The sequence below is a fragment of the Oncorhynchus kisutch genome, linkage group LG14 (assembly GCF_002021735.2).
Source record: "Oncorhynchus kisutch isolate 150728-3 linkage group LG14, Okis_V2, whole genome shotgun sequence".
NCBI classification, from domain to species: Eukaryota; Metazoa; Chordata; class Actinopteri; order Salmoniformes; family Salmonidae; genus Oncorhynchus; species Oncorhynchus kisutch.
The window spans coordinates 67,376,963-67,404,411 of NC_034187.2; the positions used below are offsets into that span (position 1 = coordinate 67,376,963).

The following is a 27,449-nucleotide window of genomic DNA, read 5'->3' on the forward strand; positions in this document are numbered from 1 at the left end:
ATAGTCATAGGCTATTAATTTATTTTTACCTCATAAACCACAAATTCCCAAACTTAGCATACCAAACGTTCAAAATAAAAACAAATGACCTCAATGATAAAGCATTTACTGTGTGGAAAGGTGTCCTCTTTCCTGGCCAATGAAGTCCAATTTTGGGGACCATTTTTTACTCATCAACGGGACAGATGAGTTTGAATCCAAAACTAGTTGGAATACCACAGATCATAATTACATCACTTGCAATTAATGTCTGCACGGTTGAATTCAAATTGCATAGCCAGTTACCATTTTCTCATGGACATTTACAATAAGAACTGTAATATGATCTTTGTAAGCACTGAGAAGCTGTGGAGGAGTGTCCCTAACTTATGTCATGTCATACTAAGACCAACGCCTAAACAAGTACCCATAATTCATTAACATATTTTTTTCATTCCAGAGGATGACAATGCAGGTTTCATCATTGGGAGTGTGGAAGCTGCTGCTACTTTCGGGTCCTGCTGGCTGCTGTCTGGTTAAACAGGAGCAGGACCAGGGAGTCATGCAACAACTACCAGGAACACAGAGACTAGTGGGGACCAGAAACATGGGGTAGATTCATTACATTCAGGGATGTCATTCCAACTAGTGTTCTCCCCTATCATTTGTATTTTCCTACATGGATTTCTTTAAGTATTATACAGTATATTCCTCCACCAGTTTCCCACATTACGAAGAACTTCTCATTCTAGATAACTATCAAGTTAAGTGGGTGGGTCATTTATTACAATATTATGGTTGTTCTAGTCTAGGTAAACATCCAAGTAATGTACATAATGTTAATATGGAATATGTGCAAAATGTAAATATAGAATATAAGTAATGTACAAAATGAGGACATGAATGTGTAAACAGATGTAAATATGTGCATCAGACCAAAGTCAATCCAAAAGGTAACATTTTTCACATAATATGTTTATACTGAAAGTTGCTGTATTTTTCTAGCCTTTTTTATACTCAAAGCAAACTTCATTGTGAAGTTCGTTGATCATAAAAACCTGACCTCGCCTACAGGTGCATCAAAGCAGGGGCCGAGAGACTGAGAAACAGCTTCTATCTCAAGGCCATCAAACTGTTAAACAGCCACCACTAACACTGAGTGGCTGCTGCCAACATACTGACTCAACTCCAGCCACTTTAATAATGGAAATGGATGGAAATTGATGTTAAAAAAATGTATCACTAGCCACTTTAAACATTGCCACTTAATATAGTGTTTACATACCCTATATTACTCATCTCATATGTATATACTGTACTCTATATCATCTACTGCATCTTGCCATCTTTACGTAATACATGTATCACTAGCCACTTTAAACTATGCCACTTTTATGTTTACATACCCTACATTACTCATCTCATATGTATATACTGTACTCGATACCATCTACTGCATCTTGCCTATGCCGTTCTGTACCATCACTCATTCATATATCTTTATGTACATATTCTTTGTCCCTTTACACTTGTGTGTATAAGGTAGTAGTTGTGGAATTGTTAGGTTAGATTACTCGCTGGTTATTACTGCATTGTCGGAACTAGAAGCACAAGCATTTCACTACACTCGCATTAACATCTGCTAACCTTGTGTATGTGACAAATACAATTTGATTTGATTTGATTTGTAGTTGTAGCCTATTAAAGAGAAACCAGCTATAATCAGCAAGCCAATTTAAACTAATTAGAGACCACATTTGTATTAATGTTTGTATCTTTGTTATGAAAAGACAAAATGTCTGCTGTGTTTTCCTGACACGCTGATGTTGAAAGGCCCACAGTAAGTTCAGCCCTGTGGTGATGCTGTTCTGACTGCTCTGTTCCAGTCATATGGGCTCAAATGTCAGCCTATTCCCTATATGGTGCTCTACCAGGCCCCATAGTAGTTATGGGTCTATGGGCTCTGATCAAAAGTAGTGCACTAAATAGGAAATAGGGTGCCATTTGGGACACAACCATGGTGTCGGTGTAACAGAGTGTCACGTTCTGACCTTTATTTCCTTTGTTTTGCCATTATTTAGTATGGTCAGGGCGTGAGTTGGGTGGGCAGTCTATGTTTGTTTTTCTATGATTTGGGTATTTCTATGTTTCGGCCTAGTATGGTTCTCAATCAGAGGCAGGTGTCATTAGTTGTCTCTGATTGAGAATCATACTTAGGTAGCCTGGGTGTCACTGTGTGTTTGTGGGTGATTGTTCCTGTCTCTGTCTTTGCACCAGATATGACTGTTTAGGTTTTCCATGTTTATTGTTTTGTAGTGTTCATGTGTACATTTACGTATTAAAAGAACCATGGACTTACCACGCCGCATATTGGTCCTCTGATCCTTTTCGCCTCCCTGACACAGAGACACTGACTCAGCAGGAATTGACATTAGCTTTTTTAGCCACTAGTTCTTCGGACAAGTAGGACAGATTGTTTTAGCTCAAGGACCAGTGGAAGTAAAATTTCCCCATAACCTCAAAGATCCACCACCATATTTTACAGTGGGTATGGGGTTATTTCCTGCATGGGGCAGCAGGAAGCCTAGTGGTTAGATTGTTGGACTAGTAACCGAGAGGTTGCAAGATTGAATCCCTGAGCTGACAAAGTAAAAAACTGTCATTCTGCCCCTGAACAAGGCAGTTAACCTGCTGTTCCTAGGCTGTCATTGACAATAAGAATTTGTTCTTCACTGACTTAAATAAAAGGTAAAATAAAATAAAAATAATAAAATGTTTCACTTGATGCAAAACCCACCACTGGTGTGCATGGCCAAATAGCTTTTTCTAACAAATTTAAACACCTAGAGTTTGATAAATGGCATTGGAACTGGTGCTATGGTCAGATGACATGAAAATAGAGCTCTTTGGCCACACACACCAGTGGTGGTTTTTGCGTGAAAAATGTGCACATACAGAAAAGTACCTCATACCTACTGTAAAATATGGTGGATCTTTGATGAATGCACTAACTGTAATTCGCTCTGGATAAGAGCGTCTGCTGAATGACTAAAATGTCATGTAAAATTTAAGGGGCTATTTTGCTCCTTCTAAAGCTGTTCTCCAATCTAATAAAACATTTTAGAAAAAGGCTCAGTGCCATTTTTCTGGCAAGGGGAGGTATAGTATTGAAAACGGGGATGCCAATCATTTTTACCCCTATCTTTAAGATAAAAAAGATTACTTGTTAAACAAAATTTCTCTTAGCAATTGTGTTAGTATAAAATAATATACAGTTGAAGTCGGAAGTTCACATACACTTAGGTTGGAGTTATTAAAACTAGTTTTTCAACCACTCCACAAATTTCTTGTTAACAAAATATCGTTTTGGCAAGTCAGTTATGACATCTGCTTTGTGGATGACACAAATAATTTTCCCAACAATTGTTTACAGACAGATTATTTCACTGTATCACAAGTTCACATACACTAAGTTGACTGCCTATAAGCAGCTTGAAAAATTCCAGAAAATTATGTAATGGCTTTAGAAGCTTCTGATAGGCTAATTGACATCATTTCAGTCAATTGGAGGTGTACCTGTGGATGTATTTCAAGGCCTACCTTCAAACCCAGTGCCTCTTTGCTTGACATCATGGGAAAATCAAAAGAAATCGTAGACCTCCACAAGTCTGGTTCATCCTTGGCAGCAATTTCTAAACGCCTGAAGGTACCACTTTCATCTGTACAAACAATAGTACACAAGTATAAACACCATGGGACCACGCAGCCGTCATACCGCTCAGGAAGGAGACGCGTTCTGTCTCCTAGAGATGAATGTAATTTGTTGTGAAAAGTGCAAGTCAATCCCAGAACAACAGCAAAGGACCTTGTGAAGATGCTGGAGGAAACAGGAACAAAAGTATCTACAGTATATCACAAAAGTGAGTACACCCCTCACATTTTTGTGAGGGGTGTACACTGAACACTGAAGAAATGACACTTTGCTACAATGTAAAGTAGTGAGTGTACAGCTTGTATAATAGTGTAAATTTGCTGTCCCCTCAAAATGACTCAACAACCAGCCATTAATGTCTAAACCGCTGTCAACAAAAGTGAGTACACCCCTAAGTGAAAATGTCCAAATTGGGCCCAATTAGCCATTTTCCCTCCCCGGTGTCATGTGACTCGTTAGTGTTACAAGGTCTCAGGTGTGAATGGGGAGCAGTTGTGTTAAATTTGGTGTCATCACTCTCACACTCCCTCATACTGACTGGTCACTGGAAGTTCAACATGGCACCTCATGGCAAAGAACTCTCTGAGGATCTGAAAAAAAGAATTGTTGCTCTACATAAAGATGGCCTGGGCTATAAGAAGATTGCCAAGACCCTGAAACTGAGCTGCAGCATGGTGGCCAAGACCATACAGCGGTTTAACTGGACAGGTTCCACTCAGAACAGGCCTCGCCATGGTCGACCAAAGAAGTTGAGTGCACATGCTCAGCGTCATATCCAGAGGTTGTCTTTGGGAAATAGACGTATGAGTGCTGCCAGCATTGCTGCAGAGGTAGAAGTGGTGGGGGGTCAGCCTGTCAGTGCTAAGACCATACGCCGTACACTGCATCAAATTGGTCTGCATGGCTGTCGTCCCAGAAAGAAGCCTCTTCTAAAGATGATGCACAAGAAAGCCTGCAAACAGTTTGCTGAAGAAAAGCAGACTAAGGACATGGATTACTGGAACCATGTCCTGTGGTCTGATGACCAAAACTTATTTGGTTCAGATGGTGTCAAGCGTGTGTGGCGGCAACCAGGTGAGGAGTACAAAGACAAGTGTGTCTTGCCTACAGTCAAGCATGGTGGTGGGAGTGTCATGGTCTGGTCCTGCATGAGTGCTGCCGGCACTGGGGAGCTACAGTTCATTGAGGGAACCATGAATGCCAACATGTACTGTGACATACTGAAGCAGAGCATAATCCCCTCCCTTTGGAGACTGGGCCGCAGGGCAGTATTCCAACATGATAACGACCCCAAACACACCTCCAAGACGACCACTGCCTTGCTAAAGAAGCTGAGGGTAAAGGTGATGGACTGGCCAAGCATGTCTCCAGACCTAAACCCTATTGAGCATCTGTGGGGCATCCTCAAACGGAAGGTGGAGGAGTGCAAGGTCTCTAACATCCACCAGCTCCGTGATGTCGTCATGGAGGAGTGGAAGAGGACTCCAGTGGCAACCTGTGAAGCTCTGGTGAACTCCATGCCCATGAGGGTTAAGGCAGTGCTGGAAAATGATGGTGGCCACACAAAATATTGACGCTTTGGGCCCAAATTTGACATTTTCACTTGGGGTGTACTCACTTTTGTTGCCAGAGGTTTGCCAGAGCCAGAGGCTGTGTGTTGAGTTATTTTGAGGGGACAGCAAATGTACACTATAAAACAAGCTGTACACTCACTACTTTACATTGTAGCAAAGTGTAATTTCTTCAATGTTGTCACATGAAAAGATATACTCATATTTACAAAAATGTGAGGGGTGTACTCACTTTTGTGATATACTGTATATCCACAGTAAAACAAGTCCTATATCGACATAACCTGAAAGGCCGCTCAGCAAGGACATCCCAGGGAAGGAAAATTACATGGATATATTGAAGTAACATCTCAATACATCAGTCAGGAAGTTGAAGCTTGGTCGCAAATTTGTCTTCCAAATGGAGGGGTTCTGTTTTTTGTGTTTTTTTTTTCACAAAAAATATATTTTGTATCTTCGAAGTGGTAGGAATGTTGTGTACATCAAGTGATACAAACCCCCCTAAAATCAATTTAAATTCCAGGTTGTAAGGCAACAAAATAGGAAAAATGCCAAGGGGGTGAATACTTTCACAAGCCACTGTATGAACTGTTTATAGTGACCACGGTCCATTCTTTAATTTATCAAACCTATCCTAGCCAGAGATGTAAAGTTAGAGCCTATGCATAATGCTGTGTGTAGCCTATAGTGTAAATAACATGTACTAAAATGCCTACTAAATGATGAAGGTATAGCTAATCAAAGAGTACTCCATAAACGAGGAATGCATTTACTCAAATCGACTAATAAGATGTATTAGTCATGAAAGAATAAACACTCATACAATAACAGTGTACCTGGAATACATGACATGCAAAATACAACAGATGATCAACTAAATAAGACTCCTGTGTTTACTTACAGGTGTGTCTTCAAAATAATATCTAGAGAGAAAGTCTGTGTGTCTGGTACAGTGAATTCACTGCCCATTTAACCAAATTGAAAATGGGAAATTCACCCACAACTTTATGATATATATTTTGTGTCAATTTTTTTAAGGACGCGGCTCAAATATTGCCACCACCTCAGCACAAGCAAGCTGATGTTAGATGGGTAAATTGCTGAACCTGGCATTAGGGCCCATTATACTATAATCTCATATCATGTGGCAACCTGGTCTCAGAGCATTTTGTATTCTTCTGTATATCTGAAACACTCCATTTAGTAAAATGTTACATTTTGCCTATTTTTATGTAACCATACCAAATATATATATATATATCATACTATTTTGAGTGTCTTATTAAACTAAATGTTACTACACCTAGTCTATGATACCAGGCTGTGTGTGGGCATATGAGTAATGCTCACACGCCTCGGTCTTCAAACATGTACATTGAAGTGCAGTAGCAAGTATGGAACTGTTGTACTTTAACTGTATGTTACATGAGGATCCATAGGGACTTCAGTAACTTTGTTCATTTGCTTGTCTTTTATCATCTGCTCAGGTTGTGTACAACTTACCTCTCTGTTGTATGGCAATGTGCTTTACATATTTCTCTTCTCCTTCTACAAAACATGTTGGAGGCGTGGAGATTTGATTGGAAGTGTGTGTAGTTAAACTGTCTGGACTTTGCTGTTTGCTTACCTTCAGTTTCACAGTCGATGGGTCACTCAGTGAGCAGGAGTCACAAGTAGCGGCTGTGTTTTTCTTTTTCTTTTCTTTCCCATTTGAGGGTTAAATGCTAGAGCAACCGCAAACGTGTGGAATTGAGGTTTACTCAGTCATCATGGAGGAGGACGGGGGAAGCCCTCTCTTCAAGTACCCAGTATCTGACTTCCTGTTGACAGTCGGTGGTCTGGTGTTCTTTCTCCTGGACGTGGGACTGGACGCGTTGGCGGTGGTGTCTTTTTATCAGGAAGAGGACTATGTGTTCATGGGACTGCTGGTGTTCCTACTCCTAGGTTCCTCAGCCCTGGTCCAGGCTTTCAGCTGGCTGTGGTACCACTATGACAAGGACGGGACTGAGACCAGGACTGAGAGCCTTGTGAAGAACCTCTGCTCTCTCAAGATCCTACATCTTTTCCAGATGGGAGTCTACCTCAGGTGGAGTTCAACTGTGTTTACTTGGTGTTGAACTGGAAACAGCACAGGCCATGTTTATAATCTAAAAAGGTTGTTTTCAGAGTCCTTGTGAGTCTGGCAAGCAAGGCTCCTTTAAGAATTCTCCTTCTCTGTTTCCCTTTCTGCTCCACTGATTGTGTTGCAGTTGAAAGGAATAGTCCCGGCTGACAGGAAAAATACAGCAAATACAATTGCCTAATACCATGTTTTAAATGATACATAAACATCCCAGAGTACATTGTCAGAGTTGTACATTCATGAAGTAGTACATCATTGAAGTAAATGAGTAGCAGTTCTCTGAAAGAGTTTCCCACTCATCTCAAGGCAGAAACACCTTTGTAACCACACTTCTTTGTATTATAGAATTAAGATGGTGAATATAGTCTCAAGTTACACATACTGCTTGGCTGTCATTCTAGATATGCTGGTGTGGTGAGGATCTCGATATGTGGCTTCTGCTGTGGAAAGCGTTACATGGGCGGCGATGCTGTGTATCTGACCCATGACCTAAGCCTGCTGCGCCTCATCGAGGCTTTCTCTGAGAGCACCCCACAGCTTGTCCTCATGATCACTATCATTGTCCAGAGGGGAGAGGTTGAGCCCATCACAAGTACATACATGTATAGACAGAGACTGCGTCCCAAATGACACCCTATTCCCTATATCATACACAACATTGACCAGAGCCCTATGTGCCCTCGTCAAAGTAGTGCAAAAAATAGGGAGCCAAATGTGACAGTCCTAGAGGTATGACACATTGTGGCTGGTATTGCCCTGTAACTAGGCTTCAGAGTTTTCTCCTGACCCTACATAATCTACGAGTACAGACTCCAAACATTATGATACATTTTTATAATTTCATCCATTGTCAGTTAGTTGATCAGTCTGTTATTTAACATCCTGTGTTGGTGTTCTCTCTCCCTCAGTCTTGAAGGCACTTGGTTCAGCATCTGCCATCGCCGTCAGTGTGACCATGTACCACCGTTCCCTGCGCTCCTTCCTCCCTGACAAGGCCAGGCAGGGCTGGTTCTCCTCCGTGGTCTACTTCCTGTGGAACCTGCTCCTTATTGGTCCCCGTGTGGCAGCAGTCGCCCTCTTTGCCTCAGCCTTCCCCTGCTTTATCACTGCCCATTTCCTGTCTTCCTGGATGGTTCTCTTTTTCTTCGCCTGGCGACTCAAGACAGACTTCATGGACAGCCCTGGTGGAGAATGGCTCTACCGGGCCACCATAGGACTCATCTGGTATTTCAGCTGGTTCAATGTGATAAAGGGGGACACCAGGTGCCAGAGCACCCTCTACCACACCTGGATAGGAGTGGATATTGGTATGCTTTGTGGTCTTTGGGTGTGGCAGATGAAGAAGAACCCTCCATATTTTGAACTGCCACTAGATCCCTATGTCATCCTTGGCATTATGATCTCATTCTACATTGTTGGGCTCGGTCTTAAGGTGATATACTACAAGTACAGTCACCCAAAGATCACACAGCTGAGAGAAGACGACCGTTGCCTCGAGCCGGAGCCAAGGTCTGAGCCAGAGGATCTCACCTCAGATTGCCATGACGAAGTGGACTCTAGGCTTATGAGCCATAGAATGGGTCCTACAGAACCGGTCATCAGAGTCAATAAGAGGATGAGGAACTTAGCTGATAACTTCTACTCCTGAATTGATCATCAGAGACCTCCTGAACATGGAGAAGGCTGTATGGGCTTGTTTGACATTGCAGCCGACATTGCAGTCAGTCTCAATTAGTCATTCAGTCACAATTTACCCACAATGACTAAATGGTCTGTCACATGTGGAGATGGAATCCACATGACAGATGGTAATGTGAGCCCTTCCCACACTGGTGAAAATACCAAGGTCCTTTAAAAATATATATTTAAACTTTATTTTGACAGGGAGTCATGCTGAGACCAAGGTCTCTTTTACAGATGAATCTGGAGGCGAAAGAAAGGCACACGTGTTTAGGCGAGGTGCTGGCTAGCGGAGTAGAACACGTGTTTAGGCGAGGTGCTGGCTAGCGGAGTAGAACACGTGTTTAGGCGAGGTGCTGGCTAGCGGAGTAGAACACGTGTTTAGGCTAGGTGCTGGCTAGCAGTGTTTTGTTGTTGTTGGAACATCCCTTTAATGGAAAACTTCAGCTCCCCTAATCGTGATATTTAAACTGAAAATGTAGTTTGCTCACCTGCGCACATACTCCAACTTCTTTTAGTAAAGAGTTATTTTATACCTCCAGCCAATCGCAATCACTCTATTGAGACATATATCAGACTCGTTGAAAAATATGTTGGTAATCTCCTTCAGAACAAAACAGGAGTACATATCCTTCCATAATTTATCAGAGAATGAAACACAAGCTTCGCTTGATTTACAATCCGATACATCAGTCTTTACCCCCCTGCTGATAAGGGTGGGTCGGTTGTACTCATGGATAGTACAGTTTATGTAAAGGAGTGTCATAGACAACTGCTTGACAACACCTCTTACAAGAAACTCAGAAGTGACCCCACTTCCTAATTTCAGAACACTATCTTTACTGTCCTAGATGGGTTTTAAGTTCTGGTCAGATCACCCAAAAAAAACACGACTTTTTGGTTATTCAACACCCTAAAAGTGTCACTTTCTATACTTTGCCGAAATTACACAAGAATGTTACAAAACCTGCAGGGCGCCCTATTGTAGCGGGCATTGACACAGTAACGGCTCCTTTATCGCCTTTTGTTGACTTTTTATTAGACCACTCGCAGAACAGCTCCCCTCCTTTGTAAAGGACACCAGCAGTATGATCTCTATTAGTGAATCTCTTGATCCTCTCCCTGATTGTACTTTGTTAGTTACTTTTGATGTTGAGTCGTTATACAGAATATTCCACACGAGGGCGTTATTGAAGCCATGGAACATTGTCTTCTGCAACGTGAATGAATTACCTTCCAGTGCATGCATTATGACTTTGGCTGAAATAGTACTCGCACACAACTACTTCATATTTCTAAATTATTTCTTTATTCAGATGAAGGGTACTGCTATGAGTTTACTAAGGTTTCTAACTACGCTAATTTGTATGTGGGTTACATGGAGAAACAGTCCATTTTCAACCCTCTCAACAACAAAACATCTTGTCTAACATTATTATTTGGAAACGGTACATTGATGTTTTTGTTCTATTGAGGGGTGAAGTGAAACAGCTCCAGGCACCTGAGATTTACTACGCAATCTGACACGCGTCAAATGAGTTTGCTTGATCTTCTGATTTTGTTTGAGGATAATGATCTATACACTGATCTTTACAGGAAACCTACTGATCGTAACAGTTTCTTGAAAAACAGTTTGCCCTATAGCCAATTCTGTCGAATCAAAATAATTTGCAAAAAACAATCAGACTTCGACAGAAATATGTCTGAGATGCAAAGTAAACTCAAGGATTCAAGGGTACAAAAATGGTCGGATTAATACTGCCACAAGCATTTCGCTTGTGCTAAACTAATCGAGACATGAGCTTTTTCAAGGACAAGTCTCGCAAAAATAAGCATTCTTGCGTTCTAGGCTACCCGCTATTCAAAGTGTTCAGGAACAAATTAAGCAAACATTGGCACTTTCACAAACATGTGTTTTCGGACCCTCACTTGGTCGTATTCTCGCGGGGCAGAAATCTCAGATAAATTGATAAACTCTAATTCACCTCCCTAAAACAACCCTGCACAACGTCTATTTGCGCATCTACCGGATGGAAACGACAAGTGTAATGGCTGCGCTCAATGCAATGGCATTTAAAAATGTAGATCAATCAAACACTCCCAAACAGGGAAACAGATCCCTATCAAAGGTGTTATCACGTGCTCCACTAAGGCAGTTATTTATCTTATATCTTATCCTTATGGTAAAAGGAATGTGGGTAAAACAAAGCGCGAATTAAAAGTACAAATCTCGGAGCATCGTAGCACCATTAGGTGCAAAAACTCGATTTACCCAGTTGCGGCTCACTTTTTGGAAGTGAACCACTCGATTTCGCCCCAACGTTATATCGGCATCGTAACATGTCACCCCCCCTAGGAGATTGGGTGACCTCGACAATTTATTAATAAAACGAGAGGATGCCTGGATCTTTCATTTAAAGACCCTTGCTCCCTTTGGTCTCAATGTAGACTTAGATCTGAAACCATTGGGATTGTGCTACTCATTGTAAATGTGTGTAGCCAAATTGTATCTACGATCGTACGCTATCCATTCATGTTTTTTGTATGTTATTTTTATATCTGGGAATTAACCAATGATATCAGGCCATACCCGGACATGATTACAGACACCTGTATGTGTCCTGAGACACTAAACTAGTGCCCCATAATGTTTGTCATTATACCCTGATGAAGACAGCTTTTCTGTCGAAATGTTGGATAATTAGGTTATAAACTGGTTGGTTCAGCACTGAATGCTGATTGGCTGACAGCCATGGTGTATCAGACCATATACCACGGGTATGACAACATGTATTTTTACTGCTCTAATTGTGTTGGTAACCAGTTTATAATAGCAATAAGGCACCTTATTGGGTTTGTGATATATGGCCAATGCACCACGGCTAAGGGCTGTGTCCTGGCACTCCGTGTTGCGTCGTGCTTAAGAACAGCCCTTAGTCGTGGTATATTGGCTATATACCGCACCTCCTCGGGGTCAAATCATGATGTCAGTGATCTTCAGGTCGGAAAGTTGGAGCTCTAGAAAGAGGCCCGAGTTGGATGACCTTTCAAAAAGTTCAAAAGTCGGCTTCTATTTGAAGTGATGATCTGTGAGGTGCTAACATTTATTTGCTTTGTGATTTGTCAAAAACTGTAAACGACTTGTCAAGTCATGTGCTCCAGTTCTTGTATACACTATAACAAGTACATTGAAGTTTGGCCACTTTTCAGCATATTACAAATCTAAATTCATATTTTTCAGACAAAGGGCGCAGCCATCTTTGAATTTGTTTATTTGCATTTTATAGTGAATGGCATTCTGGGATTAGGGAGTATTTACTTGTCAAACAAACATGGCTGCCATCATAAATCATTTAACTGCTGTTAATTTAGCTGACACGCATCGCTTTTCTAAACAATATTCCATTTCTCCCTTGTACTCACCAGAGATGTGGCACATTGTAAATAAGTCTAACTGTTAGGTTGCTAACTTATGTTTTGGTCAGCGTAACCTGTTATTTAGACTGGTTTATGGAATGCGTTTGGCTGTGGATGTGTTCGGGTGAAGTTTGGATGACGTTCGCGTTTATCTTTTACAATAAAAGATGAAATTGAGGAATAAAGTTGTGAAGACTTATTTCCAATTAGTACAAAAGATTACTTGGATGCTTTTCAGACAATGATAGTTTAGACGCGTTTGTTGCATCATACGTTCTGTTGCTACTGTTCCAATCATATTAGTGATGGTTCGCTGCAGGGACCGTGCACTCAACTCAACAATGATCACAAATATGTGATTGTATGCATCAAAGGGTTTTAATACATGCAATAGGACAGTGATCACAGATTTACCGCCGTCTTGAATCTTTCAAAGTTATCAGCTCTTTAAAATCCTGCTTTAGCAGCTCCGAATTAGGCAGTTTGAAGTTGTTAGACCCAGGCCTCTGGCATAGCATGGAAGAAAACCACTGAGTAATAGCCTTAACAACCTTGTGCCCCAGGATAGCACAAGGTTCTTAATCCAGAAATCGAAACATTTCTGATCTCTAAACTGCCGACGATTTGAACCGAGCCGGTGGAACATTCCATCAGAGGAAGGGGACAGAGCCTCTGAAGTCACCGGGGCATACTATTAGACGAATTGAGCTTCCCATAGCACGGTAAACATTCCAGAAATTTGTATTATTGTCATGAAGTTCTTACTACTGCAGTCTCGTGACCACAGCGGATCAGGGTTACATACTGAAACGTTAGCAGGGCCTCCAGCGTGGACATTTTTAAGATTTCGATGGTAATAACCTCAGGGGATTTAATAAGTTTCATCTCTCACACAATCATTTTCATACAGCTGCTAGCGAGAGGTTCTGAAGCACTTTATGGTGTACATTTGCATTTTTTGTTCTTTGTATGCAAACATGACTATAAAATGTGCCAAGACAATGAAAACCAGGCACTTTCAAAGTCATTTTATTTGTATTTACAATTGCCTTGAGTGTTATTATACACAGGACAACCTTATTGGGCCTTCAACAGTGTTCTGGTCCCAGACAAAAAAAGTGGGGTGGGAAAACACGTCCCTTACATGTTTTATCGTCAAGGCTTTTTTTCTACAGAAGATAGTCACACTAGCTGAGTATTCAAGAAATAACATGATCAAGTTGAGCCAGATATGTCCCTACAAAGCTGTGCCTTCATAGCTCCTTGCATTTGAAATATAAATCACTACATGACAGCCAACAGAGACTTGTCAAAATGCACTTATAAAATTGTATAGTTCTTAGTCTTCAACACAAATCCAAGGGAAATGTAAAAAGCAGACACAGCTTTTTTTTTTTAACAATCAACTTGTTTAGCAACAGAGTACTTTAAATCAGAAACCATCACTGATAGAAATACATGCACCGTAAACACCTAAGATAAACTAAATCATACCAATCAAAAGGGTGAAAGGCAAACAAAACTAAAGATGATCTAACGAACAGTTCAACAATAAAAAACAAAACAATAAAAGGGATTTTGGTTTGGGTATGCTGACTTCCAAATGTGTGTCAACTTCACAAAATGCCATGTCCATCTAATTCATCATTTTACAATGCATTCATTTCCTCTCAACTCCATTAGGTAGTAACATGTACTGTTTTAGGAGAACATACACCAAACATACTGCAAGTCTATATACATGCTTCACCGTAGGCGGTGGATCTGGGCACCATTCAAAGTACCATGTGATACAGATTTGATTGTCTAAGCGGTAAAAGCCAGTCACAGCGACTCAGAAATGCTACATGACCGCATTGGGATTCAGTTTTCAACAAAGGGAAGGGATGACTTGGTGAACAAAGCTGCGAATCGTCTTTAAAAGGAGAGAATTTCCGCTGTAACATTTGTCATCGGCAGGACAATCAAAACAAGAAAATAAAACTGATTCAAAAGGAAAAAATACATTATTCACATACAGTAAGCTTTTCAGTGCTACTGAGTTACAAATAAAAGATTTCAGCACCGATTAATGACGGTAAAAAAAAAAGATATGAGTAGTAAAATAACACTTAAACTAAAGTGTAACAACAACCATGTTTGATAAATGCATTTAACACAACTTAAGTATTTCCCTTAGAGATGATATATTCATATACAATATAGATGGCTAAAAAGGCACAATACAAATATGTACAAGACACTCTAGAAAGATGCAAACAAATACACAAAGAACACATTCTTAACGGTCAAGCTGCAGGGGTGTGTAAAATTGCCAAATCTTCTTCAGGCTCAGTATTGTTTAGTCATAATCTCACACAGACCAGGGTTTATTAATATCAACCCTCTAACCACCTCTCTTGACCAGCTAGCTACATGCGGCAACAAAATGTCCCTTGAAATATAGACCAGTTAATAACAGGCATACCATTACCACTGACCAGAAATGTATTGCACGGTCATCCCTGTCACCCCCCCATATGTATAATGATGAGGGTAGATCGACTGACTACACTGCAAACAGACAGCGGCTGTATATTTTTTGGGCACCCCAGCTAGTTCACAGATGAATTACAAACTTGGGGACATATTTTTGTATGCTGCTGTTTCTCTATTCAAAATGTGACGATAGGAACATCTGTGGTATTTGGAAACTGTGGGAAACACTTGGGAAATAAATCAACACATATTTTTGGTAAGTTACCCACCACATTGAAATAATGGTATCTGGGTTTGTGTGACCCGCACCATGCAAATCAGCTAAAGATTGATTTTACAATTGCGACCTACACACATTTCCATTTATCAATGACTCAAGCAGTTGATCTTTGATGGAAAATATCTGCCATGTGAGGTAATCAGGACCAGATTGACCAGACAAACCTCCTATGACTTGGTCTAACATAATTTCCAGTATTGAACAATAACAACAATTGCACTGTATCTTAAACAACATGTGATTGGATTGTGCCATTTGCCATTCCTTTCAGCAAACTGCTTTTAAATGCTATTTGTCAAGTTTAAGTCCCTTTGCAGGAATTCAAGGACACTTAGGGCTGTGCTCTGAGGAACAGTTAGCCCAGTGGGGACAGCTTCTAAAAGGTTATTTATACATGTACACACATTGAACTTCAGTACAATGCTGAAGAAATTACACATTGTTTTGAAGGCCCATCTTTAGTCTTTTAAAGTTAATTTACAGAAAGGCCTGGTTTGGCTTATCTTAGGTAATAATATAGAGCAACCTGGGGTCCATAGATATCATGCAGTGAAATACAGGCTAGGTTCTTCATTGAGTCATTGTCTTTGCCACATCAGTTTATGTAAAAAGACCACAGAAGACTGTTAGGCTGTTGAAGTCTGACACAGTGGAGAGGTCGGGACAGCTGAGAGAAGGGTGGTTTTATAATGAGCACAACATTCTATCTCCATGGAGGACATTGTCAGTACTAGAGTATAACTAGTAGAAAGGTTACATCCAGAAGGCAATTGAAGGTCATTCCTAAGTAGCCATCTCATCATATGCTTAGAAAAACTAAAACAATTCCCAACCCCAATCAATGCTGCCTCAGTAACATTGAATCCTGTTTTCAAGCTTTGGAATGAGTGCAAAATAACCCCAAAATTAGAAAAAAAATTCATTTTGTGACATTATCCTTTCATGTATAGCTACCGAGGGCTCTAAAACAATCGAAAGCGTCCGTCCGTGATGTCCGACAGTGCTGCAGACCTTTGCTTTGGTCAATCCACGAATGAGAGACAGTGTGCATCCCAAATGGCACCCTTTTCCATATATAGTCACTACTTAGCCAAAAGTAGTGCACTGCATAGGGAATAGGGTGTCATTTGGGATGAACCCAGAGGAACAACAGCCTGTGAGTTGTGGAGCCTGAGGTTTGTCTTCTTCCCTTTAGTTGTGTCCTCTCTGACAGCTGTGCCCCAGTGCCAGGATAGCTGCCATAGGGAGAGTGCTGCTGGGCAGGAGCCCTGCATCAGAGAGTATATCTGTCCAGTCTGCTTCCCAACCACTGCCATCCCCAAGTCCACCTCAGTTCAGTCCATGGCCATCACACTGGGGCAAGAGTAACTCACTAGGGCCATCAGGTGTGTGTGTGTGTATTTCAGAGGGCTGGGGTGGAGCCAAGTACCTAATAATAATAAAGAAAATAAGTCACTCCACAAGCGAACAGTGGTGTGACTGACTGTTTCCCTCTGTGTCAGACCTCTATCCCTTCCGCTCTACAAGAAGTCTAGCTCCAGAGCTTGGTGCAGGGATACTAGGTCCCCGTGGGTGGAGATACGCCAGAAAGGCATGTTGTGCTGCAAAAACAGAGCAGAGATACCAACAGTCAAATCAATACACCAAGACTAATTTACTGCAGTGTTGAGTGTAAACGGTGACCAGAAGTACTTGACATACTGTATGCAAAACAGAAGAATTACTGCCGGCTGTTTGTTCAGTCTTAATACCTTGTAATATGCAGCCGATACCCAAATGCACATAGGCCTACCTGTTTTGCTGCAAATTCCTCATCACGGCCATCTCCTACCACCACATAGGTCACCTTCTTCCCAAAGCGAGAGACGATGCGCTCAAAGCAGCTCTCTTTCCCTACAGAAAGACCACAGCAAAATCATTTTCCCTAGAGAAAGACCACAGCAAAATCATTTTCCCTAGAGAAAGACCACAGCAAAATCATTTTCCCTAGAGAAAGACCACAGCAAAATCATTTTCCCTACAGAAAGACCACAGCAAAATCATTTTCCCTACAGAAAGACCACAGCAAAATCATTTCCCCTAGAGAAAGACCACAGCAAAATCATTTTCCCTAGAGAAAGACCACAGCAAAATCATTTTCCCTAGAGAAAGACCACAGCAAAATCATTTTCCCTAGAGAAAGACCACAGCAAAATCATTTTCCCTAGAGAAAGACCACAGCAAAATCATTTTCCCTAGAGAAAGACCACAGCAAAATCATTTTCCCTAGAGAAAGACCACAGCAAAATCATTTTCCCTAGAGAAAGACCACAGCAAAATCATTTTCCCTAGAGAAAGACCACAGCAAAATCATTTTCCCTAGAGAAAGACCACAGCAAAATCATTTTCCCTAGAGAAAGACCACAGCAAAATCATTTTCCCTAGAGAAAGACCACAGCAAAATCATAAGTAAATAGTCACAAGGACACACACTAGTAGATTGACTTTCAGCTGAGATACTCAAATGCTGCATTTAATCAATTTCATCCACCTTGGATCAAATACAAATCCTTTAAACCCCACGGCTATGGAGAACATGGGTTAAGGTCTGTGTGTTAGTGGTTTAGTTTACCTATCTTGGTGGCACTGTAGATGTTCTCTATGGGGAAGACGTCCCCCAGGCCGTAGAGCAGCACCTTGGCCAGAGCAGGCACCAGCTGGGTGGTCGTCACCAGGACATTCATACACTTACCTCTGTGGACACGGATGCACACACAGTGAGTAAGGCCACAAACTCCACTACAACCCCCCCCCCCCCCCCCCCCCCCCGCATCAAATTACACTGTAAAATAAGAACAAATGTCAAACTCACTGTGCTGACCTGGACTGGATGAGCAGCAAGGATTTGAGTGCCGTACTGAGCCAGGCGTCCGTCACATTTTCCATCTCAGACTGCAGTCGAAGGAGCAGCTCCCTCTTCATGGGACTCAGCAGGCCTGGAGGAGAGCAGAGGTGTTAGATGTGTTATTACCAGGAAAAGCCCAAGAAAACAAATATAGCATCACTAATTTCTTGCATTGATGCCGTATATAAAAACAATACCATCAGAGCAGGGCATTTAGAGGTTATTACCACAGCAACCAGGAGATGGCGCAGGAACACATTTACAACCTCCCCATCGTCCCCCTATTCTTTTTCCATCTATTGGTATCTGGCTTTAGATCTGGCTGTTATATCAATGTCTGGTTAGATTCTACATTCTAGGATGCTGCACACAAAAAAATGGCTGTGCACAAGCAGGAATATTCCTCCCAGGCGAAACTATGACACGGCAAGAGTACACAAAAGCATACTGTTTTTATTTGAACAATGCATCAACTTTTAACGTCTCAAAGTAATATTGCGGATATTAATATTCAGATGTCATCAGTGCTTGGACACCGTGCCCTAAGGGTTTCCCAGTAAGTCACAGTCTGGTGATTAGTCCAAATTTGAAGACAAACACAGTTGTCACACATCTCACCTCCCACATTGCATTTGTATCCGTTGTAGAGGTCCTTTAGACGGCGGTAGCGGAAGGCCAGTTTCCTCATCCACTCCACTCCACCCTGGACTCCAGTAGTGGCCCCTGGGGCCCCTCCACCACTGGGGCAGTTGAAGCCGTCCGCCAGGAAGTTATAGGTGCTGAGAGGAGGATGAGAGGATTGTATGTGGCGAGCGAGGAAATTAGGGTCACTATTTAGCTAAATAGTATGGCCTTTGTATTTACTGGTTGTTTCCAGCAGCATCATAACTGAAGACATGTCCATACCTCAGATCCTGTCCATTGTCATCAGAAGCCATGTCTTCAACATGGACCTGGTCACACTCCTCCAGGTCATTGAAAAACAGGTGTGTGTCTGCCAGCTCAAAGATCAGCTCCTCCATCTGAAGACCCAGATTCAGTACTGTGGCAGGGTCCTACACAACCCCAACAGAACAGAGGTTATTTTCATATCAATAGAAATCTTACCACAGAGAAATTCATTCTATTATACAGACGTGTAAAATAATAGATTACAGCGCAAAACATGATAGTTGCGATTTCCCCAATGTTTCTTCATTCCCAAAGACACACCTTGCCAAACTTCTGAGCGAAGGAGCCGGTGAGCAGAGAGTGGAAAATGATGATCGTCTCATCCAGATCCCAGAGAAAGATTCTCTGAAAGAGCCGGGAGAGGAATGAGTCAGTAACTAAAGAGTGGGATTAATCAGAAATTATTCAATTTATAAAATTACATGAACATGTAAAAACGAAATAACATGTTGTAGAGCAGATACATAAATAACAAAGACAATTAAAAGAACCAGTCACCTGAGTAGCTGGTTAATTTGTAAGTCTGTATATGAATGACTGCATTTTTAAACAGTCTGAGGTGGGGTTTTATTTATTTATTTTTTTAAATGTAAATGTATGCTTTGGCCACATACGAAGATAGGATGAGTCAACAACATTATTTGGGTATGAGTTAGACAACTTTTAAAAAGGGAGATTTTCACTGGAAAGTAACTTTAAAAATAACCTCATTTGAGTAGCTGGTAAATTTGTATGTGAATGAGTGAGTAAGTGGTTGTGCATCTCTGTTAATGTGGGTCCTATAGTTACCTCAAGGTCGTTGTCAGTGGGCGGGTTGCTGTCTGATTTCTTGGCCTTCCCCTTGGCCTTGCCAGCAGGGTTCCTCCTCCCTGCCTCATCCTGGTCCCGGGCCCCCGTGGGGAGAGCCACGCCTGCCGGGAGGGCCACTCCGGTCGGGAGGTTCTCACGTGGAGATGCGTCTGAGGGAGAGGGCAGACAGGTTGTGGATTGATAGCTGACAATTCAGTTGAGCACTGACACAAATCTCCCATGTTGAACACCTCAGCCTAAATGGACTAACAAGCCTGTAATCAAAGCAATGTTGATAACACATTAACTACTGGATCCCAGTGTTATCCATCCAGCTATATTCTAAACATGGAACTGACATTCATCCGGTAAGGCATTGTGACACCGATAATGGGAGTTATCAGAAGTACCTATAGATACCTGCATGGTCATACGGTAAGACTAGGGTTGCAAAGGGAGGGTATATTACTGGAAACTTTCAAGGTTTACCAGTAAACTACCAGAATGTTGGCCTCTTTCAAGGATTTTATGTAATCTATCACAATAAATCTAATGGCCCTTTTGGGTACTTCAGGTTTTTACAGGTGTCTAATGATCTCTGGCCCTCTATGTGGCCTCATCACATGTAAACTATTTTAATTAAACAAGATGATTTTAACAAAATATAATGACAAAGCTGTAAAACATGATCCTAAATATAAACCATTGGTGTTTAATATCCTTTATATTTTTCCCCACCCATTTATTTTAATATGTATTAGTCGTCAATGTTTTGGTGTCAAACTGGTGGCAGTTGTGAAAAACGTCAATCAATGGAAGAGTTGCAGAGTTAGTTGAAAATAATGAAATTGTTGATTAGATGGTTTTTTTCTTCATTAAATTAGGATATTTTCTCTAGATTCGTATTGGCCTATCTACTAGAAAAACTAATGGACACTGATAAACAATGAATACTATATAAGAATACATTTGTTAAAAGTTATTCAAGTATAAATGACCAAAGTTACCATAGATAGCCATTGATTCTGTTAATTACCAAAATAATGTTAACTTTTGTAAACTACCGGTAGCTTTGTAACCCTAGGTAAGACGGTACTGGGCTATTGTTATGAGGTAAGGCTGAAGTACCTGTAGTGCTGGGCAGTCCAGCGGAGGCACTGCCCTCCGTCTTGATGGCTGGATAGCCAGCCACACCCACACCGGATCCATTCCCTTCGCTATTTGGCTGGCCGGCGAGCAAGTAGCTAGGAGGCGGGGCGTAGTACTGAGGGAACTGGGCCTGGCCCAGAGAGTTATAGCTGCTGAACTCCTGCAGCATGAGAGACACATACAGAGAATGGACATGAAACAATCAAGGATGGATTTACAGGCTGTGTCCCACAGGGCTTTGGTCAAAAGTATGGCAGCTGTGAGGCAGCCATACTCCATAAGACATACTCCGTAAATGCATTGTGCCTTGACCCTGCACCACACTGAAGTCTCTGTGTAGAGATTTTGGTCTTGCCGTAGGTTGTAACTTTACATATGCTCCAGTGATGTTTTGCTACAGAGACTAGGGCAGTTGCAGTGACCATATTAGCGCCACACCGGCAGTCATGACCGCAGTAAAATTCTACATGAAAGTTGAGTCACGGTAATCTCCTCTTATGCACTCTGGACATTCCTTAGCAGTAGCCTATCCAACTGGCTAACGATCTTCAGGTCCTAATGGCCTGCTACTCAGGGCTCTATTGTCCCTCTAACCACTGACAATGCAAATGCAATGAAAAAAATCACATCAAAAACTCACCATTTTGATTGATAAATTCGAAGAAAGAAGTTCAACAATAGGTTGAAACGGAGTAGAACATGGCCATTCTGGATGTTGTTTCAAGGCCTAACAACTAAAAAAATGGGACAGCGCTTTCTAAGGAGACGGTTCATTCAAAAATACCCATACGCATATTACAGCTTACTAATAAGCATAGGCCTATATAAACCCGTTATACAATACATAACCAATGAATAATACACATTTTTTAATTTATTTTAATTACTGATATCTTTGGTACATGGTCTAGCCTACATTAAACCAATTCTGATTTAGCCTACACTTAGTGAATTTGTTTAAGATTTTGAATAGCTTAGTAATAGGGATTTTTAGAGAATATCTCACCACTCTTGAGTTTCCATCTACTTCATTCCTATCTCCAGCGCACAGAGAGGGGCTGTCAACAGTTTAATGAAAAATGTTTTGTGAAAACATGTTACTATCGATGTCCCTGAACAGATTTAACTTGGTTTCTCAAATTAAGCACTGGGTAGCTGTTGGAACAGGGTTGGAGAGCCCATGGCAGAGAGTTTGGGCAGAATGAATATCACCTGTGGTGCAGCGAAATTACCGGAGTAGCCTACCTAACATTAGTGAACAAAACATACCGTCAGAAAGTGGCCTCCATTCTCTATTCCAGTGCATAAGGATGACATGTCTTTTTTGTCTTGACCCTGTTCCTGCCCATTTGATAAATAGGCCATTCTAAATCTAAATATATTTTACATATTGGTAAAGACAAGATTAAATTGAGAATAGTCTGATGGGTGAAAATATGATCACTTGATGAGAGAACAGTGTGTGCAACCTGAGGCAAGGAACAGAGCGCAAACTTTTTTCATGCAGCTCAAATATCTTTGGATTTCTACGGCCTTCTAATGTTTGTAACATTTATGACTAAAGTAGCGCCCCAAAATTAATACAAATAAACTATACATCTAGCATATAGGAACTGTTTCAAATTCTCACTTTTACGCTCAGCACTTTTACGCTTTCGCTCCGGAAAAAAATCTGTTCTATTTTATTTAGCTAAGTTCAATTATATGATTCATACTATAAAAGGTAGCCTAGTGGTTAGAGCGTTGGACTAGGAACCTAGTTAAACCTAGTTAAATAAAGGCGAAATAAAAAAATTATAATATATAATAGTGGCACTGGACTTATAAGCATATCTGATCAGCTAAATGAACAAGCCTACAGCCTATGGCACAGTGTAGTCAGATAACATACAATAAGGCCAACTCATTCTGTTCTGAAAAAAACCCCACCATTTCTTTAGACCACCTAAAATAAAATGTATTTTTCATTTTTTAATAATGAATGTATTGTGATGGTGTATATTAAATGTATTTATTAGACTTTAAATGTAGATGTTCCAAAAAGGCACATATTAGTGGCTTGTATGCTGCTTCTATGAGTGGAGCCTTGAGATGCTAAACATGTTTATGATAATTAATGGTAAATTACTATTAGACCAGCAGACTTTTGCATGACAATAACCAGCTGCCAAAATTTCATGACCCCGACAGCCCTAACAGAGACCTTTCAGATTAATTGTTGTTGCTTTTTGAGGCCCTAATTTCCCTGGTCAAAGCTAGCCAGTCCTTACCTGGTGAGTCACTGTAGGTGTAGCCGTGGTAGCTGAGGGGATGTTAGTGTACACACTGGATGTAGTGAAACTGGAGCCTGGCAGAGAAAACAGACACCTCAAAACATTGGAAAAACGCAGACAAGAATTAATACTTCATCTCAATCCATTTCAATGAATAGATCATTCACGCCAGTGAGCGCAGTAACCGTAGTAGTGAAAAGTGCAAAAACACATCTGCATAAATCATAGCACCGATTTCCTTGTCCAGTAAGCTTGTGCCTGACTTGCACTATGGGACTGTTCAGAACCGTAATGTGCTGTGTTGGATATTTTTCTTCCACATTGCCTTTTCCAGAACAGTTAGAACAACTATTGTGGATGCGTAACCAGGCCAGGCCAGCCCAGCCCAGCCCAGCACAGGTTGGCTCAGTTTGGTCCTGTAGTGTGAATCAAGCATATTATTATGAGGTGCACCCTTATTAGCGTTGACAGAAAGCGGATGTTTCCGGTTTTCAGGAACACAGTATTTTCAACCTAACTTCCATTTGCGCTGAATAATAGAAGTAGGGAATCGTCTCAGGCGTCTGTCTACATCTGCTACGTTAGGCTATATGATGTGAGTCAGGGTGGTGAGATTGATAGATGGCGATGGCTTGCCTTGGCTGGGGTATGAATAGTGCACCTGGCCTGGCTGGGTTGAGGTATATGCAGAGCTGAAGCTGAGAAACCCAGGCTGGCCAACAGAAGGCACTGCATCAGGCAGCCCTGTCTCTGTCTTAACGCCTGGCCACATAGCACCTGAGGGAGGGATGGACAGAGAGAGAGAGAGAGAGAGAGAGAGAGAGAGAGAGAGAGAGAGAGAGAGAGAGAGAGAGAGAGAGAGAGAGAGAGAGAGGGAGAGAGAGGGGGAGAGAGAGGGAGCAAAAGGTAGGAGAGGGAGTTGTAAAAGGAAATTTAAAAAAGATGTAGAGAAGGAAAAGAGTTAAAGAAAGACCTTTCAGTCAAAGGAGTGAAAATTATTGGAAATTTTAGGGCATTTGAATCAGTGCAAAAGCTTGACGTAGCGTAACAAGCGTAATAATGAACGAACAGAAGCGTAGTGTTGGGTTATTGTGCAGGTGATGTTAGGAGAAGACCAGGGAGGTGAATAGTGTTTGTGTGTGTGAGAGAGCGAGAAAGATCAAGGACTGACCGAATGGTGGGAGGCCGTAGGTCTGTCCTGCCTGGGGGAAGGCGGTGTACACAGTGGACTGGGTCAGAGGAGGGAAGGCCACCTGGCTGCTGTACGACGTGACGGCTGGGCTGTGGGACAGACGGGGACTGTGAGAACTACTGGAGGAAAACTCTCTTCCCAATAGCATGCAGTGGAGAGCTGGGCCCGCATTGATCAATTGTCTCAGCGTATAAGTGCTGATCTAGGATCAGGCCTGCCCTGTCCATGTAATCTGATGCATGATGATTTAAAAAGCCAAACTGATCCTAGAGCAGAACTCATACCCTCAGACGCATTGAGAATATGGTCCTGGGCCCCCATTTATCAAGTGTCTCAGATAAATATTGCTGATCTAGGATCAGTTTGACATTTTAGATCATTATAGTTCAGATTATTATGGACAGGGCGGACCAGATCCTAGATCAGCACTTCTACTTTGAGACACTTGATAAATATGGGTCCTGACCAGAACTTTTTGTCTAGAGTTTCCACAGACATATTCTTACATTAACATTTATACAGTAGAACTAGAAGTCATCACACACTGATTACTTCTGGCTGCACAAAGCATTTCCCTGCGGGAACAATAAAGTTTGAATTGAACTGTCATGCAAGTCCCAACATACAAGTAACCCAGTGTTTCCCAATCCTGGTCCTGGGAACCCAAAGATGTACACATTTTTGTCCTATCCCTAACACACTTGACTTAACAAATCAACTCCTTATCAAGCCTTAGATTAGTTTTTTGAATCCGGTGTGTTAGTGCTAGCAATTTAAAAAAAATATGCACCCCTTTGGGTCTCCAGGACCAGAAAACACTGAATAACCTATGACAGCAGACAATACTCACCTGCTTCCATGGTAGATGTGGGAGTTATATTCAGAGGCTGTTGTCATGGTGAGCTCTTTGCAGGTCACCGCTGGAAAAACATGAACAATGGTAGGCAAGCCTCAGCTTAAACACGTTTTACAAAACATGGTCTCACTATGACAAATGAAAAGCTTGTGTAGACCCAAGGAGTGTTGTGCTCGAACCGGCGTGTGCAGGGCAGCGGTTTCCACCTTTTGGGTTTTGCCCTAGCACTACACAGCGGATTCAAATAATCAAAGCTTGAGGATTTGAAATCAGCTGTGTAGTGCTAGGGCAAAACCCAAAAGGTGCACCCCTTGGGGTCCCCAGGACAGAGTTTGGGAAACCCTGTGTAGGATGTTGTGCTCATACCAGTGTGTGTGTAGGGGTTCATGGACTCGTCACAAGCCTGAGGCCCTGCTCCTCCTCTGTCTGAACCAGACTGGTCCCTGCTCCCTGAAATCAAAAAGACAACAGTCAACCATCTACACCAATGAGTGAACTACCACTTATGTTCACTAACGCCATCTACAAGTTCCATCTATTCCTTATATGCCCACACACATTCCAGCAGCATACCACCCTGCATATCACTGCTGGCTAGCAGGGTTGGTCCTGGGCAGTTCCAGGATGGGAGACCAGATGCTGCTGGAAGTGGTGTTGGAGGGCCAGTAGGAGGCACTCTTTCCTCTGGTCTAAAAAAATATCCCAATGCCCCACTGCCCTGTGTAGGGTGCCGTCTTTCGGATGGGACGTTAAATGGGTGTCCTGACTCTCTGGGGTCATTAAAGATCCCATGGCACTCATCGTAAGAGTAGGGGTGTTAAACACGGTGTCCTGGCTAAATTCCCAATCTGGCCCTCAAACCATCACGGTCACCAAATAATCCCCAATTTACAATTGGCTCATTCATCATTGGCTCATTCACCGTTGCTGCAAATGAGAACGTGTTCTCAGTCAACTTACCTGGTAAAATAACAGATAAATAAACAATAGATCAGGGCATAAAATGAACACCTACCAAATGTGGGTAGATTTAGGTATTTGCAGGTAACAATGTCTATTTCACCAGCTACTTTGGCGGGTGGTCAATTTGCAGGGCTCTACAGTGAGAGCAGTGCATTCGCAAATGTGAAAATATTCAAAAGTCAAGTATGAGCACTAGAGGTTGACTGATTAATTAGGGCCGATTTCAAGTTCATAACAAATCGGTATTCGGCCTTTTTGGACGCCGATTATGGCCGATTACATTGCAATCTACGAGGAGACTGCGTGGCAGGCTGACCACCTGTTACGCGTGTGCAGCATCAAAAGGACCTTGTGGCTACAAGAAGCCAAGGTAAGTTGCTAGCTAGCATTAAACTTAGCTTATAAAAAACAATCAATCAATCTTCACAATCACTAGTTAACTACACATGGTTGATGATATTACAAGGTTAACTAGCTTGTTCTGCGTTGCATATAATCAATGCTGTGCCTGTTAATTTATCATCGAAGCACAGCCTATTTCAACTTCGCCCAACGGGTGATGATTTAACAAAAGCGGATTTGTGAAAAAAGCACAATCGTTGCACAAAATGTACCTAACCATAAACATCAATACCTTTCTTAAAATCAATACACACGTATATTTTGTTAAACCTGCATATGTAATTAAAATAAATTAATGTTAGCAGGCAATATTAACTAGGGAAATTGTGTCACTTCTCTTGTGTTCATTGCAAGCAGAGTCAGGGTATATGCAGCAGGTGGGCTGCTTGGCTCGTTGCGAACTGTGTGAAGACAATTTCTTCCTAACAAAGACCGTAATTAATTAGCCTGAATTTTACATAATTATGACATGACTTGAAGGTTGTGCAATGTAACAGCAATATCTAGACTTAGGGTTGCCACCCGTTCGATAAAATACGGAACGGTTGCGTATTTCCTTAAAAGAATAAACGTTTAGTTTTCGTAATGATAGTTTCTGGATTTGACCATATTAATGACCCAAGGCTCGTATTTCTGTGTGTTTATTATATTATAATCAAGTCTATGATTTGATATTTGATAGAGCAGTCTGACTGAGCGGTGGTAGGCAGCAGCAGGCTCGTAAGCATGCATTCAAACAGCACTTTAATGC

At 41.6% G+C, this 27,449-nt stretch overlaps 2 protein-coding genes across 5 annotated transcripts in view; one reads left to right on the top strand and one right to left on the bottom strand.

Moving 5' to 3' along the window:
* Nucleotides 1-6,910: 6,910 nt before the first annotated feature.
* Nucleotides 6,911-11,886, top strand: LOC109904676 (XK-related protein 8-like). Its single transcript, XM_020501859.2, has 3 exons — nucleotides 6,911-7,348; nucleotides 7,786-7,976; nucleotides 8,293-11,886. The coding sequence occupies exons 1-3, from the start codon at nucleotides 6,984-6,986 to the stop codon at nucleotides 9,030-9,032; spliced, it is 1,296 nt and encodes a 431-aa protein (XP_020357448.1). The 5' UTR covers nucleotides 6,911-6,983; the 3' UTR covers nucleotides 9,033-11,886.
* A 1,608-nt stretch (nucleotides 11,887-13,494) lies between these two features.
* Nucleotides 13,495-27,449, bottom strand: part of LOC109903455 (eyes absent homolog 3-like) — a 28,065-nt gene continuing 14,110 nt past the window's right edge. For 2 of the 4 annotated variants that reach the window (XM_020500183.2, XM_020500184.2), the window contains exons 5-18: nucleotides 25,700-25,783; nucleotides 25,328-25,397; nucleotides 24,457-24,566; nucleotides 23,922-24,062; nucleotides 23,283-23,359; nucleotides 20,992-21,172; nucleotides 19,864-20,033; nucleotides 19,336-19,419; nucleotides 19,030-19,178; nucleotides 18,742-18,902; nucleotides 18,091-18,214; nucleotides 17,851-17,972; nucleotides 17,032-17,132; nucleotides 13,495-16,840 (exon numbers count right to left, since the gene is read on the bottom strand). In XM_020500183.2, the coding sequence (XP_020355772.1) occupies nucleotides 16,760-16,840; nucleotides 17,032-17,132; nucleotides 17,851-17,972; nucleotides 18,091-18,214; nucleotides 18,742-18,902; nucleotides 19,030-19,178; nucleotides 19,336-19,419; nucleotides 19,864-20,033; nucleotides 20,992-21,172; nucleotides 23,283-23,359; nucleotides 23,922-24,062; nucleotides 24,457-24,566; nucleotides 25,328-25,397; nucleotides 25,700-25,783 (1,655 nt within the window). In that variant the 3' untranslated portion in view covers nucleotides 13,495-16,759. The remainder of the gene's footprint in view (nucleotides 16,841-17,031; nucleotides 17,133-17,850; nucleotides 17,973-18,090; nucleotides 18,215-18,741; nucleotides 18,903-19,029; nucleotides 19,179-19,335; nucleotides 19,420-19,863; nucleotides 20,034-20,991; nucleotides 21,173-23,282; nucleotides 23,360-23,921; nucleotides 24,063-24,456; nucleotides 24,567-25,327; nucleotides 25,398-25,699; nucleotides 25,784-27,449) is intronic. The other 2 variants (XM_020500185.2, XM_020500186.2) reach the window with 2 other exon arrangements.

Excerpts from the sequence above, each read along its gene's own strand:
- LOC109904676 (XM_020501859.2), top strand. The coding sequence starts at position 6,984 with ATGCTAGAGCAACCGCAAACGTGTGGAATTGAGGTTTACTCAGTCATC. Across the intron at positions 7,349-7,785 it reads CAGATGGGAGTCTACCTCAG|ATATGCTGGTGTGGTGAGGA; the intron begins GTGGAGTTCAAC and ends CTGTCATTCTAG. Across the intron at positions 7,977-8,292 it reads AGAGGTTGAGCCCATCACAA|TCTTGAAGGCACTTGGTTCA; the intron begins GTACATACATGT and ends TCTCTCCCTCAG.